The 15,287-nt window shown below is 38.5% G+C and overlaps 1 protein-coding gene across 5 annotated transcripts in view; it reads left to right on the forward strand.

Annotated features, from left to right (window-relative positions):
• Nucleotides 1-11,850, forward strand: part of LOC306873443 (rap guanine nucleotide exchange factor 2-like) — a 47,956-nt gene extending 36,106 nt beyond the window's left edge. The window contains exons 13-28 of one of the 5 annotated variants that reach the window (XM_079422731.1): nucleotides 30-137; nucleotides 243-446; nucleotides 556-664; nucleotides 756-999; nucleotides 1,212-1,372; nucleotides 4,159-4,399; nucleotides 4,490-4,873; nucleotides 5,057-5,268; nucleotides 5,361-5,484; nucleotides 6,167-6,190; nucleotides 6,868-7,085; nucleotides 7,263-7,391; nucleotides 7,509-7,649; nucleotides 8,518-8,677; nucleotides 8,992-9,521; nucleotides 10,220-11,850. In XM_079422731.1, the coding sequence (XP_079278857.1) occupies nucleotides 30-137; nucleotides 243-446; nucleotides 556-664; nucleotides 756-999; nucleotides 1,212-1,372; nucleotides 4,159-4,399; nucleotides 4,490-4,873; nucleotides 5,057-5,268; nucleotides 5,361-5,484; nucleotides 6,167-6,190; nucleotides 6,868-7,085; nucleotides 7,263-7,391; nucleotides 7,509-7,649; nucleotides 8,518-8,677; nucleotides 8,992-9,521; nucleotides 10,220-10,245 (3,015 nt within the window). In that variant the 3' untranslated portion in view covers nucleotides 10,246-11,850. The remainder of the gene's footprint in view (nucleotides 1-29; nucleotides 138-242; nucleotides 447-555; nucleotides 665-755; nucleotides 1,000-1,211; nucleotides 1,373-4,158; nucleotides 4,400-4,489; nucleotides 4,874-5,056; nucleotides 5,269-5,360; nucleotides 5,485-6,166; nucleotides 6,191-6,867; nucleotides 7,086-7,262; nucleotides 7,392-7,508; nucleotides 7,650-8,517; nucleotides 8,678-8,991; nucleotides 9,522-10,219) is intronic. The other 4 variants (XM_079422734.1, XM_079422733.1, XM_079422732.1 and 1 more) reach the window with 4 other exon arrangements.
• The last annotated feature ends 3,437 nt before the right edge of the window (nucleotides 11,851-15,287 follow it).

Raw genomic sequence — 15,287 nt, forward strand, 5'->3', positions numbered from 1 at the left:
TCACAGTTCTCCCTCTCTCCTCTAATCAGGTAACCCGAGTTGTGTTGTTATGGGTTAACAATCACTTCAGTGACTTTGAAGGAGATCCTGATATGACCAGTTTTTTGGAGGAATTTCAGAGCAATTTAGAAAGAGAGGTATAAATAGCATGCAAGCATTCCTTTTAATGCATATTTAAAATATTTGTCATTCATCACCCTATCAGACAAGCATCTTTATTAACTTCCTTTATTTACAAACAGAAAATGACAGGTCAGTTGCGGTTGCTCAACATAGCTTGTGCCGCTAAAGCGAAACCCAGAGTGATTACTATAAATAGGCCAGCTCGAGAGATGCCTCTCCCCTTCACACTGATTGGAGGAGCTGAACGAGGAACGCGCCTCTTTATCAGCAGCGTGGAAGTTGGTAGCAAAGCAGAGGAAGCTGGGCTTAAACGTGGAGACCAGGTAACACCTCTCAAACCTCTGTATAAAACAGTGTTAAAACACTGAAGCATGTTGTTTACACAAATTTTTTCTTTCTGTGTCTTATCTAATCTTTTTCACACTTGTGCAGATATTGGAGGTGAACGGGCAGACGTTTGAGAATGTGCAGTTGTCCAAAGCAACTGAAATTCTCAAAAACAATACACAACTCTGTATGAGTGTCAAAACCAACCTCCTGGGTGAGAATCCTACCTGGAAACACCTTCCAATACACACAGGCTGTTGATAGATATACATTTTTTTTCTTATCTTATCTTTCACTCTTCTCAGTCTTCAAGGAGCTGGTAGCCAGGGTGGCAGAGGAAAGGAAAAACGGCGTTCCTCATCTTCCAAAAATTGGTGATGGAAAGAAAAATAGCCGTTATTCTGTACCTGAACTCGGGGCTGGCTCAGAAGTAATAGGTCAAGAAAAGGCCAGCAAGAAGGTCAAAGCACATACTATGGGTGGCCGAAATAAACTCATGAAGATTCTAGACAAGACACGCATGAGCATCCTACCTCAGAAACCTTACAGGTATACAAGCACACAAACTCTTCTTCTGACACTATTGCTGACTTTAAGAATCCTGAAAGAGAAAGAACATCAGTACGAATCTTGTAATCTTAGTGATATTTTCTTAACAGAAGGGCATTATTTCACATCCACTGCTTTAGACGCATGTTAAATTCTGATTGATGTTCACCTCATACAGAGTCATGCTGAGTCATTGTGCTTTTGTTGTATAGTGACCTCGGGTTAGGGCAGACTCAGGATGACAGCATTGTGGGATTAAGACAGAATAAACAGACTCAGCCCACAACGGGAGTCAGTGGAAATCTCTCATCCAGTAACCCTGACCTGGCCCAAGGCCAACAAAGGATCATCGACTACAGTACACAGCCACCAGGTAAATATGCATACAGAATACTCAAATGCATGCGCAAAAAAATTTATATATATATATATATATATATATATATATATATATATATATATATATATATATATATATATATATATATATATATATATAAATATAAATATATATATATATATATATATATATATATATATATATAAATATAAATAATCAGTATAATGTGTGTGCATACTGTATGTATATGTGTGTGTGTGTCTATATGTGTGTGTGTGTGTATATAAATGTATGTATACATACACACACACACACAAAATATATAGACATAAAGACACAAAAATAATGTTGATGTTGAGACATTTACATAGCACCTTCGGAACTTCACAACCTAATAACTTTGCTGTTTTTAACACACAATATAATGCTGCACATGACATGGCTATATTCTACATACAGCACCTTCACTATAATTTTCTGCTCATAAATGCATTCCACTCTACTGCTGCTTTTTGTGTTCCTTTCCTTTTGTTATATTTGTACGATTGTACTAATGATCCCGCTACCCTCTCCTTGCTCACAGCACCTGGATTCACTCGTGAGTATTTGTGCACTGCTTCGGTTCTGCTCGTCTTTTTACACACCTCTTGTATAGTTCCACTCGTCTCTCTAGATAGCTGTTCGCCTTCCTACATACCCGTCTTGTGTAATTGCCTGTCTATCTCTCTCTCAAAATCTGTAATAAAGTTTTATCTAGTTGACTGTATTTCCTCTCTATTCTGCTGATCTGTATAGTATCGTTCTTGTACAGATATTAATTTTTGCAAACTTGAGTCAGTGGCAACATTTTCACTTTGATGGCATCAGCATAAAAAAAAAGACTTATGGGAAGTTCTCATTTTCGTGAAAGTAAGATGTAGCAGAACTCTTGTCATGTTTTTGCCAGTAGACTGTTTTTTGCCAGTTGTCTGGCAAGCCTGACTCATGCTCTGGGTCAAATTAAACCCTTTAAGGCTGTGTGTCTATATACACACTTTATTACATTGTTTCTGTTTTTTTCAATGGCCTGTCTGTTTAGATGAATACACTTTGTGCCATTTGATAAACTTGCCACTGGGCCAAGTTTTGTTTTTACTTTGATGTACTACTCTTACTGCTTTGTACAACTCTTTCTGTAGCTTCTGTTCATGCTTAGCATTGTCTAAAAAGTATTTCCGAAAGTAAATATTGGTTCCCAATGTTTTAAATGAAGAATTGCAAGCTCTAATTATTCAATGTAATTATAACTGCAATTATTCAAGTAGTAGTAGTAGCCCTTTATTGTCACTAGTCACAAGTACCAGCGAAATTAGCCATCAACCTGTCCATACATACACAAACATACATACAATATGACAAGGGGGTACACAGGACAGGAAGACAGGGAATTTTAGACAGGGAAGTAGTAAAACAAAGATACAAATTAGAATGTTTAAAATGTTTAAACATATTTTTATTTTATTTACACTAACTGAAGCGTACAATTCTGAGAGGTTAATTGTAATGCTTTGAGGTATACTCATGGTTGTCTGTGATCATACCCGAAAACAGATTTTACTAAATTACCAAGATCATTGATGGTAAGAGGAAAGTCCTTCCAGACTTTAGAACAATTGAGTAGCATATTGACACCATAGTAGCCAAAACTCTTTTGTTTACAGGGGATCAAATGTATTATGTATTATATACTATGTAAAAACCTCTTATGTGTAAGTATTTTGTCATGACTTCCAATTATCTCCTCAATATGATGGGTTATATGATCGAAATCTTAACCCTGTATTTTATCAAATGAATTTACTTGTGGCAGTGATACACATCCCCAAATAGTCATTAGGCTTGTCACTACTTTAAATTATTATAAATTGAACAAAACCTTACAGGTTTCATAATCCTTAAAGGGACAGTTCACCAAAAAATTTAAATTATAATTTACTCACCCTCATGTCGTTCCAAACCTCTATAAGTTTCTTTCTGATGTTAAACACAAAAGAAGATATTTTGAAGAAACAAACAGTTGTTGGTCCCCATTCCATAGTAAGGAAAGAAATACTATGGGGACCATCAGCAGTTTGATTACCAGCATTCTTCAAAATAACTTTTTATGTTTGACATAAGAAAGAAACTCATTTAGGTTTGGAACGACATGAGGGTGAGTAAATGATAACAATTTTAATTTTTGGGTGAACTATCCCTTTAATATCACCACTTAACAAATGATCACTTCCGACCCAAAATTACTATAAGTATATATGACTTTACCCACTTATATAAGGTAAATGGATATACTGTTATCAAATATAAACCGCTTGACTGTTTATATATCGTCAGATAATTTAAACTATATCATCAACCAGCAATAATAAATTGGAGATATGTAAAATTGGATAAACCTTAGCGGTGTGATAGTAGTCGGGAATATTTTTTTTATTTTAGTATTAACATGTTACTGAAGAACCTGTACCTTTGACAGCTCTACTTTCCAAGAAAACTCTGAAAGTTTTGTCTTCTGCATAAGACAAGACATCTCCTCTGACTTCTGCTTGATCTGGATCTCCAGTTAACCTCTGTCTTTGTTATTAGAGTTCCTTTCATCTCTTTTTCATTTGACTTGTTACATCTTCCTCATAGGCATCTACCACGTCTGTTTACCTAATATGGTTCTAGAAGTTGCATGTAATCTGTGCTATGCAGGAGTGTTTGGATCCTAGTTCTGATTGAGGTTTACATACTACTTATATACAGTTGTTTTATGGTTTGTTGATGTTCTTCATCCACAGAATTGCAAGACCAGGTGCTGCGTGTTTTCAAGGCAGACCAACAAAGTCGTTACTTACTGATCAATAGAGACACCACAGCAAGAGAGGTAGCCAATCAGGCGATGCGAGAGTTTGGCTTGACGGCAAGTCCTGAAGCCTATTCGCTCTGCGAGGTGTCAGTCACACAGGAGGGAGTTATCAAACAGAGACGACTACCTGATCAACTCTCTAAACTGGCTGACAGGATACAGCTGAGTGCCAGGTTTGGTCTTGAGCTAAATTTGAGAGGTTAAATTGGTAATTTTGTGGTTTAATTTTGTGTGATGGTAAATGTTTCTGCTTTCTTTGCCAGGTACTACCTGAAGAGCAACATGGAGACAGAGACGCTGTGTTCGGATGTGGAAGCACAGGAGATGCAGCGAGAGTCTGTGGTCCCTTTATTGTCCTTGAGCTCCATGGAGATAGCCAATCAGCTGTCAGCACGAAACTATCTGCTCTTCTCCAGCATTGAACCAACGGATTACATCAGTGACCTCTTCAAGCTTCACCCACAAGAGCCTCCTACCAACCTGCGCAACTTTGAGGGTCTTGTAAACCAGGAGACCTTCTGGGTTGCCACAGAGATCGTACAAGAAACCAACCTGGCCAAAAGAGTGAAGATCATCAAGCACTTTATAAAGATTGCCCTTCACTGCCGTGACTGCAAGAACATCAACTCCATGTTTGCCATAATCAGGTAGAGTTTATATGCCATCTTTTTAGATGTGTGTTTCCATGCTTCCTACCATACAAACATGCCAGTGTGCTTTTGTTTCTTGCTAAATTTTGTTTTGCAAAAAAGTTTGTTCCAGGTAATGCTAGAAGTAGTCCATCTTCTCTCCACTATACAATGTCAAGTGTATCTGTGTATCTTTTGCAGTGGGTTCAGTCTAGCACCTGTCGCTAGGTTGAGATCTACATGGGAACGGTTGCCTGGAAAATATGAGAAGCTTCTGGCAGAATTACAGGACGTTTTCGACCCTTCGCGCAATATGGCCAAATACCGCAACCTCCTCAACAAACACAACCTGCAGCCGCCGGTCATCCCTCTGTTTCCTGTCATTAAGAAAGACCTCACCTTCCTCCATGAGGGTAACTTACACCTTTCTCTGTTCCTATTGCCTCAAAATTTGGAATTTGGTTTGAAAATGTAGTATGAATCTGTCAAACCTGTGTGCTTACAGGCAATAACTCCAAGGTGGACGGTCTGGTGAATTTTGAGAAGTTGAGGATGATTGCGCGAGAGATCAGACACGTGGTTCGAATGGCTTCCATCACCATGGACCCTGCATTGCTTTTTAAGACTAGGTATATTCACTTACAAAGTGTACACTTATTTAGCAATGATTTTTCATGCACACACACATGATACAATAATACCTTGAGATAAAAGCGTTATTATACAGACACACTAGCCGTTTTTCAAAACTTACTGAGCTGCATTGCCAACTGCACAGGAAATGCAACCTTATTAGTGACCGATTTGAAATGCACTACATGGGCAAATGCATGCCACACGAATAGTGCTCCATATAGGAGACTCGATGTAAAGCATAAAATACATATACAAACAAACAGGGTAAAATAATCTTTTTCTTTTCTTTCTTTTTTTAACAGTTTTCATCAGTATTTACTGAAACTGAAAATTCTTTTCACCCCGTCCAACGTTTTGAATGAAATTTCCATTTGTGGCAAAGCTTTCTGGGTTTGCCGTTTACATGAAAGATACATATCTAAGGCAGCATAATTAAGATGCATATCTGTGGTGCCTTAAGATGTTTTCTATGTAGGCAGCTCACTAGGGATGTGGCATATATCCAATGCTGACTGTTTCTGCTCAGTCATTTGTGTGCTTGGTGTCTTACTGGACTTCTTGTTTTTGGGCCTTTGCTCTGTGGGCTTCACTGTCTAAGCACTAGTGTCTTATGCCTCCTTTTACTCAATCTCTTAATTTTCTTGTTCTTTGGCTCTTTGTGGCATCTTGTTGTAGGAAGAAAAAGTGGAGAAGTCTTGGGTAAGTGGGGACTGCTTCTGTCTTTCTCTTTCACTTTCTGTAAACTCATTTTTTGCTGCGTGATACTAAACCACACCAACACTTCCCTCAGTAGTCTAGCTTGTTTTAGTTGTGCTGCATATGTCAAATCTCATCTTTCACTTCCTTCTGAATGCTCATTGTCATTCTCTAGAAAGGCATGGATTTTTATGAGTTTTTTCAATGATTTATATGGTTGTATAAAAGTATTTTTGCTGCTTAAGTAGGAATGGGCATTGAGTAATATTGTAGTAGAGTACTCACAGTGGCCGCAAGGCTGGCTTTTATTTTATTTTTTTATAAATATTACTAAATAGTTCCATTTTTATTTGTTTCCAGTTAGTACTGGTTAGTTAGCTTAAAAATAAGTTGATTGGTATTTTAATAGTTGACTGCTTAGTTGCAGAATGAGTACCTGAATACTCATGCACATCCCTACTTTCTAGACGTAAATATTTCATTAACCTGTAGGTTTCTAAAATAGTCACTTGTTTCAATAATTTTCTTCATGCATGTTAAAAATGGTCATGTTAATTCCCCAGCAAAATTCTCTGGCTGATTTATCTAGTTGTTTTGCTAACTTCTGCGGTTGACTTGACATGTTCAGTAATTACATTTTGCAATAACATTGATTGTGTCTTTTGTTCTAATACGTGTAGGTCTCTAAGTCAGGTGAGCAGCTCTTCTCTTTCTGACATTGGAACGATGGGTGGGAAGAGGAAGGGGAGGCGGAGCTCTTTTCTCAGCGCTAAGAAACTTTATGAGGTGGAGATGATGAGCAGACGCGTGCGGCAATATCTGGACACGCAAACACACGAGAGTGATGAGGAGAAGATCCACGAAATTTCTTTGCAGTGTGAGCCTGCCCACAGCTCCAGTGAGTAGCACACATTTTTTTGATCACCTTTTATGTTCTCAATTGTCATCTTGGAATAATGCATGTTGTTGTAATTAATATTATTAAATGTTATGTTATCTTATAATAAGTAATTTAGTATAAACACCCAAATGTGATGCATAGTAAAAAAAATAATTTGTGCGCTTGTGATTTCAGCTCTGAAGAACTCAGGTGAGAGGAGACGAGTGGATGCATCTCCTGTCAGTCAAAGAAGCACCACTCCACAGCAGACTAATGGAAATCATGGTCGCAAGAAATCACTTGGCAAAGAGTTACCACCATTTGGTAAGAGCTTTCTCCTTCTACTTCCACAAATGATCTGAATTCGGGTATCGTTCGAGCGCCCTCTGCTGTTGACTTGTAAGTCTTGTTTGTAGTGAGATGAGGTTTTTGTGTCTGTAGGTGCCCAGTCTCTTCAGAAGATTTTGTCTCTCTCAGAAGAAGGGCGGGACAGACAACGAAAGCTGCCGGAGGACAGCCAGTCAAATGCTTCATCTCTCCTCTCCTCTCCGCGTACCTTGCCTCACAGCACACCGAGAAAAGGTATGTACCGATGATGTGTACTGAATCGGTTTAAGAATATTGGGTTGCACTATATTTTACAATGTTCTGTTCTACATGTTTTTTATGTCTATAATATAATAACTAGATACTAAACCGGAACATAACATTGAACCATTTTAAGTCCAAGTATTTCTGTTATGTTACCCAGTCATTTCTTAAGCACAGAGTAAGTGCACATACTGCAGAATAAGGTAACACTTCATTTTAAGGTGTCCTTACTGTTCTAATAACAATAAATTATGCGTAATTACATGCAAGTAATCCTAAACCAAACCCTAATTTTAAACCTAACCATATAGAAAGTACATGTAGTTATTTAATGCGTTTTTGATGCAGTGATTGTGTTGATGGTTTTCTGTTTACTGTTTAAAGGACCCGAATTATAGTAAAATGCTATGAAATCAATTAAGTTTTTGTTAACTTGGCGTATAATGTTTAAATAAGTTATGGCTTTCAAAATTTAACATTTTAAAAATAAAAGCTTTAATAAAACAGTATGAGCTGATCAAGATGGCATGAATTTATTGGAAATTCTGTTTGGAATTGGTTATATTTTCTGTTTTTGAACAATATGGTTTAATTTTAATTGAATTGTGTGATTTAATCGATTTACTTGTTTATTATCGTATCTCACTGAATGTTGCATTATTTAACAAGTTATTGTTAAAGAAATACATATTTTAATGAATGTGTAAGAAATTAATGTTAAAATTTGTTGAATGGGATTTTTTCAAATTGAAAACCAATGAATTGTGAATCAATTCAAAATTAACTCAGATTCACATTTCTAAAGAGTAATAAATTCTCGGATGTATTTGATTGTTTGGTTATTTATGCTTTTTTATAGCTCCACAGTTAGTGGTGAGTGAAGCATCAGATCAACTGAGTTTAAGCTCCTCCTCCTCCTCTGATCTCATCATGGTTGATGACCACACGCATGTTCAACCCCATACTATTACACACACACTCAGCACACGGAGATCTGAACCTGACCAAATAAGCTTGGGGTAAGAGGTTTTATATACATGTGTGCATATAAGTACCTAAAAAGTTGGTCTAGGACAGGGGTAGGCAATGTCGGTCCTGGAGTGCCGCTGTGCTGTAGAGTTTAGCTTCAACCCTAATCAAACACACCTGAACAAGCTAATCAAGGTCTTCAGAATTACTAGGGCTACAGGCAGCCAGGTGAGGTTTTTTTCAGGGTTGGATCTAAACTCTGCAGGACCCCTGTTGCCTACCCCTGGTCTAGGATGTCGATCAGTCAATACAATAGGTCTAGTACCTTATTTCTCTTATAAGTCTCTATATTTCTTTCTCTCAGATCCTACTCCTTGACTCAGGATCAGTGTGACCGTGCGTCATTGGACGCAGCAGACAGTGGCCGTGGCAGCTGGACGTCCTGCTCCAGTGGTTCCCATGATAACATCCAGAGTATTCCACAGCGTGTGGGTTATTATGACAACCGCAGCTGGGAGACGCTGTCAGAAGGGATGGGACGTAGTCACGTGACCACACCTACTGGTTACTGGGCCGATGAATTGGAAGGAGACACAGGAACGATAAAACGCAGAGGTGGAAAAGATGAAACTCCAAACATGAACAAGAATACTGCGAGTCGGAGGGAGGGGCGCTTTAGAGAGCCACCACCCACTCCACCTGGTTATACTGCTCTGTCATTGGCTGAGGCAGACAGCCACAGTCATGCGCATGGGCGACGACCACCAGACTACACGGCGGCTCTGCAGAGGTCTCGATTCCTTAAAAGGTCATGTGATCCTCCTCCACTTCACCCATCCAGTAGATTGCCAGCGTACAACCACTGCCAGTCACCACGACGACCACAACCAGATGGTGAATATTTGATTATGGATAAATTAATCCAATCCAATAAAAGAAAAAATTAATTAATGAATGAAACAGGCTAAAACTAACAGTTGGATTGTTAAAATCTGCTAGAGATATAATCTTAATTACTTTTACCAGTATGCATACCTTTTATTTATTTATTGTTTGATAGTCATTCAACATATTGAATAACAGCCAAGAAAGAAATATGTAGTTTAACAATTGCACAGCTTAAAATTTTTGCATAGAAAATGAAATGTCGGATTCATATTTTGAGTTTATTGCTGTTGAACAGGAAAAATGATTAAAAAGCAATTCTGCACATTGATAATTGTAAAATGAAATGTAAAAATTATCTGTATTGTTCATGAGCAGTGTTATTTTAGTATCACTGAAAAACTATTATAGTTTTTATAAATATATTGAATCATTTGTTTTTTTATATTTTCCATTGTAATTTTAAAGTTGTAGTAATTTTGTTGCGTGTTTGTCATTTCTATAGTTTATGTATGTCTATATAGATTTTGTTTTTATTTTTTTCCCCTCAGATTGTTTATTTTATTTCAAATAATGAAAAGGCTTTTTGTTTTTTTTTTATATAGTTTTTCACAATATTTTTTTATTTTTTTTATTTTAGTATTTTTACTTTTTTTAAATGTTTGGAAATAATAAGTCGAGCTCTTATTTTGTCTATTTCTTTACAGAAAACGAGCAAATATCTGCAGTTTAATCGGAGACTCTTCGTATCTCTTTCCCAAAGTTGGACAACATTCATATGACAGTTGATATATGGCCATGTACTGAACTACAGCAAAGCATTTTGGACCTTCACGGAGATCACTGTGAAAGAGGACAGGAGCAGATAAAATGTTGGCACTTTTAACATAAGTTCTGAAAAACAAAGACAAGACGGAAGTCACAGTCTTATTTTAATTATAGCATGATGAAAGGTGTTGCACATGATGCAAGATCAGTGTTACAAAACTATAGAAACAGTATTATTTCAGAAGTTTTAATATGCAGTGTTACTTTAGTATGTCATGTAAAGACACTGTATGTGTGTTGTGCTTGTGAGAGGGAGGGTTGAAATTGATCACAGAGGGGAGACGTAGTTCTCTTCGGACACTTGAAGACAAAGAAAAGACTGAGCAGCTGCCTCTCACAAACCTCAGTAGTCTCAGACATCTTCTCTGTGCTGATATCAGTGTTTTTATGTTACTCATGAGTATGTGACCGTTTTAACATGCCTTTTCTCATCTGATCATGTTCCCAAAAACTTTCCAAATGTTTCCCACGTTTCTATTTGAAAAGATTTTATGTTTTGTATTTTTATTTAATTTTATCTGTCAGTACCTTTGTTTCCGACTATTCGAGTATATGGCACAAATCATGAATTGTTGCACAGATTTTCAGAAGCAAGAGATTGTAGTTAAGAATATATAAATTATAGTTGTTACATAGATGATAGGTGGTCATAATATGGTCAGTAAATGGTTACAACATTTACATTTTACTTAGAATGTCATGAGTTTGTGATAGTTCAAATGTATCGCTTGTGTTTCTACCCAGCCAAATCTATAAGAATCACATGTATTTCTACGTCTTTTACAAAGACAACTGGCAAAGTCTGTACCTACTTTTGTATTTTTAATACAAGTATTGTAAATATTGGTTATATTTTGTTAAACATTTCAGAGACTTATTCTGTTTATTGGATAATTCAGCTACAAATGACCGAGGGAAAATAAACACTGTAGCAATGAAATCTAACGTCTCATCTCCAGCTTTGATACTTTTGATGCTTTAATGTTGTATACAAAGTATCTTAAAGATAAAAACGCCAGATCTTAAAAAGATCTGGCGTTTTAAGATACCCCCCCCCCCCCCTCCCCCCCAACACACACCATTGGCAGAGAGCTGCCGCCATGTTTTCTGATTGGCTAACAAGTGTAGTCTGTGATCAGATTCTTCTCTTCTTTTTACAGAAAAGCGCTATGTTTACGAAAAATATTGTGCCTCAGGACACCCATTTCTAATGATTCCTGTCAGTTATTGGGGAAATGTTATGCCTGGTAATTGAAATTTAATACCCAATAATTGGTGATGTCATAAAATGTTTGTTTAATCAGAATGAGCTTTACTGTCAGGTATGTTTACACATACGAGGAATTTGTTTTAGTGACAAAAGCTCCACAGTGCGACAGAATGACAGTGACAAGACAGATAATAAAAAGAATAATATACAAAATAGACAATTTAGTATGTACAGGTATGTTAGGTGCAAATTTGAAATGTAAACAAGTATGTGTGTTAAATAAATAGTGTTGTGTATTCCACGTTTATTGTCAAGTGTTCATGAGATGGATTGCCTGAGGGAAGGAACTGTTCCTGTGTGGCCGTTCTGGTGCTCAGAGCTCTGTAGCGTCGACCAGATGGCAACAGTTCAAAGAGGGAGTGTGCTGAATGTGAGGGGTCCAGAGTGATTTTACCAGCCCTTTTGCTCACTCTGGATAAGTACAGCTCTTGGAGAGTGGGAAGGGTTGTATCAATGATTTGCTCAGCAGTTTGGACTACCCTCTGTAGTCTTCTGAGGTCAGATTTGGTAGCTGAGCTGAACCAGACAGTTATTGAAGTTCCTCAGCTGGTGAAGGAAGTACAACTTCTGCTGGGCCTTTATCACAATGGAGTCTGTGAATATCCCACTTCAGGTCCTGGGAGATGGTGGTGCCAAGGAATCTGATTGACTCCACTGCAGTCACAGTGCTGTTCATGATGGTGAGTGGGGGGAGTGCAGGGGGGTTTCTCCTGAAGTCCATGATCATCTCCACTGTTTTGAGCGTGTTAAGCTCCAGGTTGTTAAGACTGCACCAAACAGCCACCTCCTTAACCTCCTGTCTGTAAGCAGACTCATTTCTGTCCTGAATGAGGCCGATCAGTGTGGTGTCGTCTGCAAACTTCAGGAACTTGACAGAGGGGTCTTTAGATGTGCAGTCATTCGTGTAGAGGGAGAAGAGCAGTGGGGAGAGGACACAGGCCTGAGGAGCTCCAGTGCTGATCGTACGGGTGCTGGATGTGTATTTTCTCAGCCTCACTAGTTGCTGCCTGTCTGTGAGGGCAAGGAGAGCTGACTTTGGGCAGGAGGAGGTTTGGAATGATCGTGTTAAAAGCCGAGCTGAAGTCCACAAACAGGATCCTCACATAAGTCCCTGGTCTGTCCAGATGCTGCAGGGTGAAGTGCAATCCCATGTTGACTGCATCATCCACAGACCTGTTTGCTCGGTAGGAAAACAGCAGTGGGTCCAGTATAGGGTCCAGTGATGTCCTTCAGATAAGCCAGCACCAGTTTTTCAAATGACTTCATGGCTACAGACGTTAGAGCCACAGGTCTGCAGTCATAAAGTCCAGTAATTTTGGGTTTCTTTGGGACGGGGATGATGGTGGAGCGTTTGAAGCATGAGGGGACTTCACACAGAAACTTTCCATGGGAACTTTGTTTGGGGAATTTTGGAAATATTCTAAGTTTGAAACTTACCAGGAATTTATGGGAATTTTTGGGAATTAATTGGAAATGTGTGGAAATTTATAAAACTGTATCATATACAAACATAAATCTAAGCATTTAGTTTGATCATAGGCTCACATGTATGCAAATTAATACACATTTTAAAAATTAAATGTTTTATTTTTTGGGGGGAATCTGTGATGCTTTTTTCCGGATTTATTGATGAATAAAAACTTATGAACTGTTTCAGCAGCTCCTGTGGCAGGTTGAACTTCCTCAGCTGGCAAAGAAAGTACAACCTCTGCTGGGCCTTCCTGACAATGGAGTCTATGTGAATATCCCACTTCAGGTCCTGGGAGATGGTGGTGCCCAGGAATCTGAATGACTCCACTGCAGCCAACACCAGCCTCTCAAATGACTTCATCACCACAGACGTTAAAGCAACAGGTCTGTAGTCATTAAGTCCTGTGATTTTCAGTTTCTTGGGTACAGGGATGATGGTGGAGCGTTTGAAGCAGGAGGGGACTTCACACAGCTCCAGTGATCTGTTGAAGATCAATGTGAAGATGGATGATAGCTGGACAGCACAGGCTTTGAGGCAGGCTGGAGAGACACCGTCTGGGCCTTTGGCTTTCCTTATCTTCTGTTTCCTGAAGACTTTGCTTACATCTTCTTCATAGATCTCGATTACAGGCTGATAAACAGTAGGGGGGAGGGAGGGGGAAGGTGTTGATGGCTGTGTTGTGAGACGGTCAGAGTGGGTGTGGGGTGTCAGACCAGGCTTTTGTATTTCAAATCTGCAATAAAACTTGTTCAAGTCTTCAGCCAGTTGTTTGATTGGCCTCGGTGCTGGGGGGAGGGGTCTTGTAACTGGTGATGGCTTTCAGGTCTTTCCACACTGATGTAGAGTATTTGCTTGAAAGCTGTTTTTTTTTAGCTTTCCAGAGTAGTTTTTCTTTGCCACTCTTATCTCTCTATTCAGTGTGTATTTGGACTGTTTGTACAAGGCTTTGTTCTCACTCCTGTGAGCATCCTCTTTGGCCTGGCGAAGCTGTTTGAGTTTTGTACTGAACCAAGGTTTGTCGTTGTTAAATGTTAAGTAAGTCCTGGTGGGTACACACATGTCCTCACAGAAACCAATGTAGGACGTCATGGCGTCGGTGAGCTCATCCAGATCAGTAGCTGCAGCCTCAAAAACACTTGGAATTGGTTCCTTAACTTTTTAGAATAATTCCTCTTTGCCACTCTGATCTCCTTTTCCAGTGTGTATTTGGCCTGTTTATACAAGACTGTTCTCATTCCCATAAGCATCTTCTTTGGCCTGACAGAGCTGTCTAAGTTTTGCAGTGAACCATGGTTTGTCATTGTGGTATGTTAAATAGGTCCTGGTAGGACCCACACAGACTGCAGGGTGAGCACCCCCTGCTGGCCTCACTAACACCTCTTCCAACAGCAACCTAGTTTTCCCAAGAGGTCTCCCATCCAGGTACTGACCAGGCTCAACCCTGCTTAGCTTCAGTGGGCAACCGGTCTTGGGCTGCAGGGTGATATGGCTGTGGCCTTCATGTGGCTTTCACATATCTTCACAGAAACTGATATAGGATGTTATAGTCTCTGTGAGCTCGTGTAGATCGGTGGCAGCAGCTTCAAAAACACTCTAATCAGTGAGGTCGAAACAGGCTTGTAAATTCCACTCTGCTTCATTAGTCCATCCTTAATACAGGTTTAGCTGATTTCAGTTTCTGCCTGTAGGTCGGTATAAGATGAACTAAACAGTGATCAGAGAGCCCCAAACCTGCTCTGGGGACGAAGCGATATGCATTCTTTATTGTGGTGTAACAATGGTCCAATATATTACCCTGGTGGGACATGTAACATGCATTGTATTTTGGCAGTTCATGGGAAAGATTTGCTTTAATGTTTAATTTTGTTCAGTAATAATGAAATATTCAACTGTTTGGGCTTTTATTTATTTTTATTTTTATTTTTTCGTAGTCCTGATTTTAAGGTACCTATAAATTAATTTTCAAAAGTACTGAGAAATTTTCACTGAAATAAAATATTTGACCGTCCCTCTTTCCTTCACTGTATAGAATTTTTCAAATAATTTTGTAAAAGTATATGTTTGAGTGTGGCACACCCTATCATAAGTTAAAGTAAATAATTTTGTAATGAATAACTACTATTACAATATTATATAGGGGTCATTTTTTTTTAAAAGAAATTGGTACTTTCATTCAGTAAGGATACATTAAATTAATCAAAAGTGA

The sequence above is a fragment of the Barbus barbus genome (assembly GCF_936440315.1).
Source record: "Barbus barbus genome assembly, chromosome: 8".
Lineage (NCBI taxonomy): Eukaryota > Metazoa > Chordata > Actinopteri > Cypriniformes > Cyprinidae > Barbus > Barbus barbus.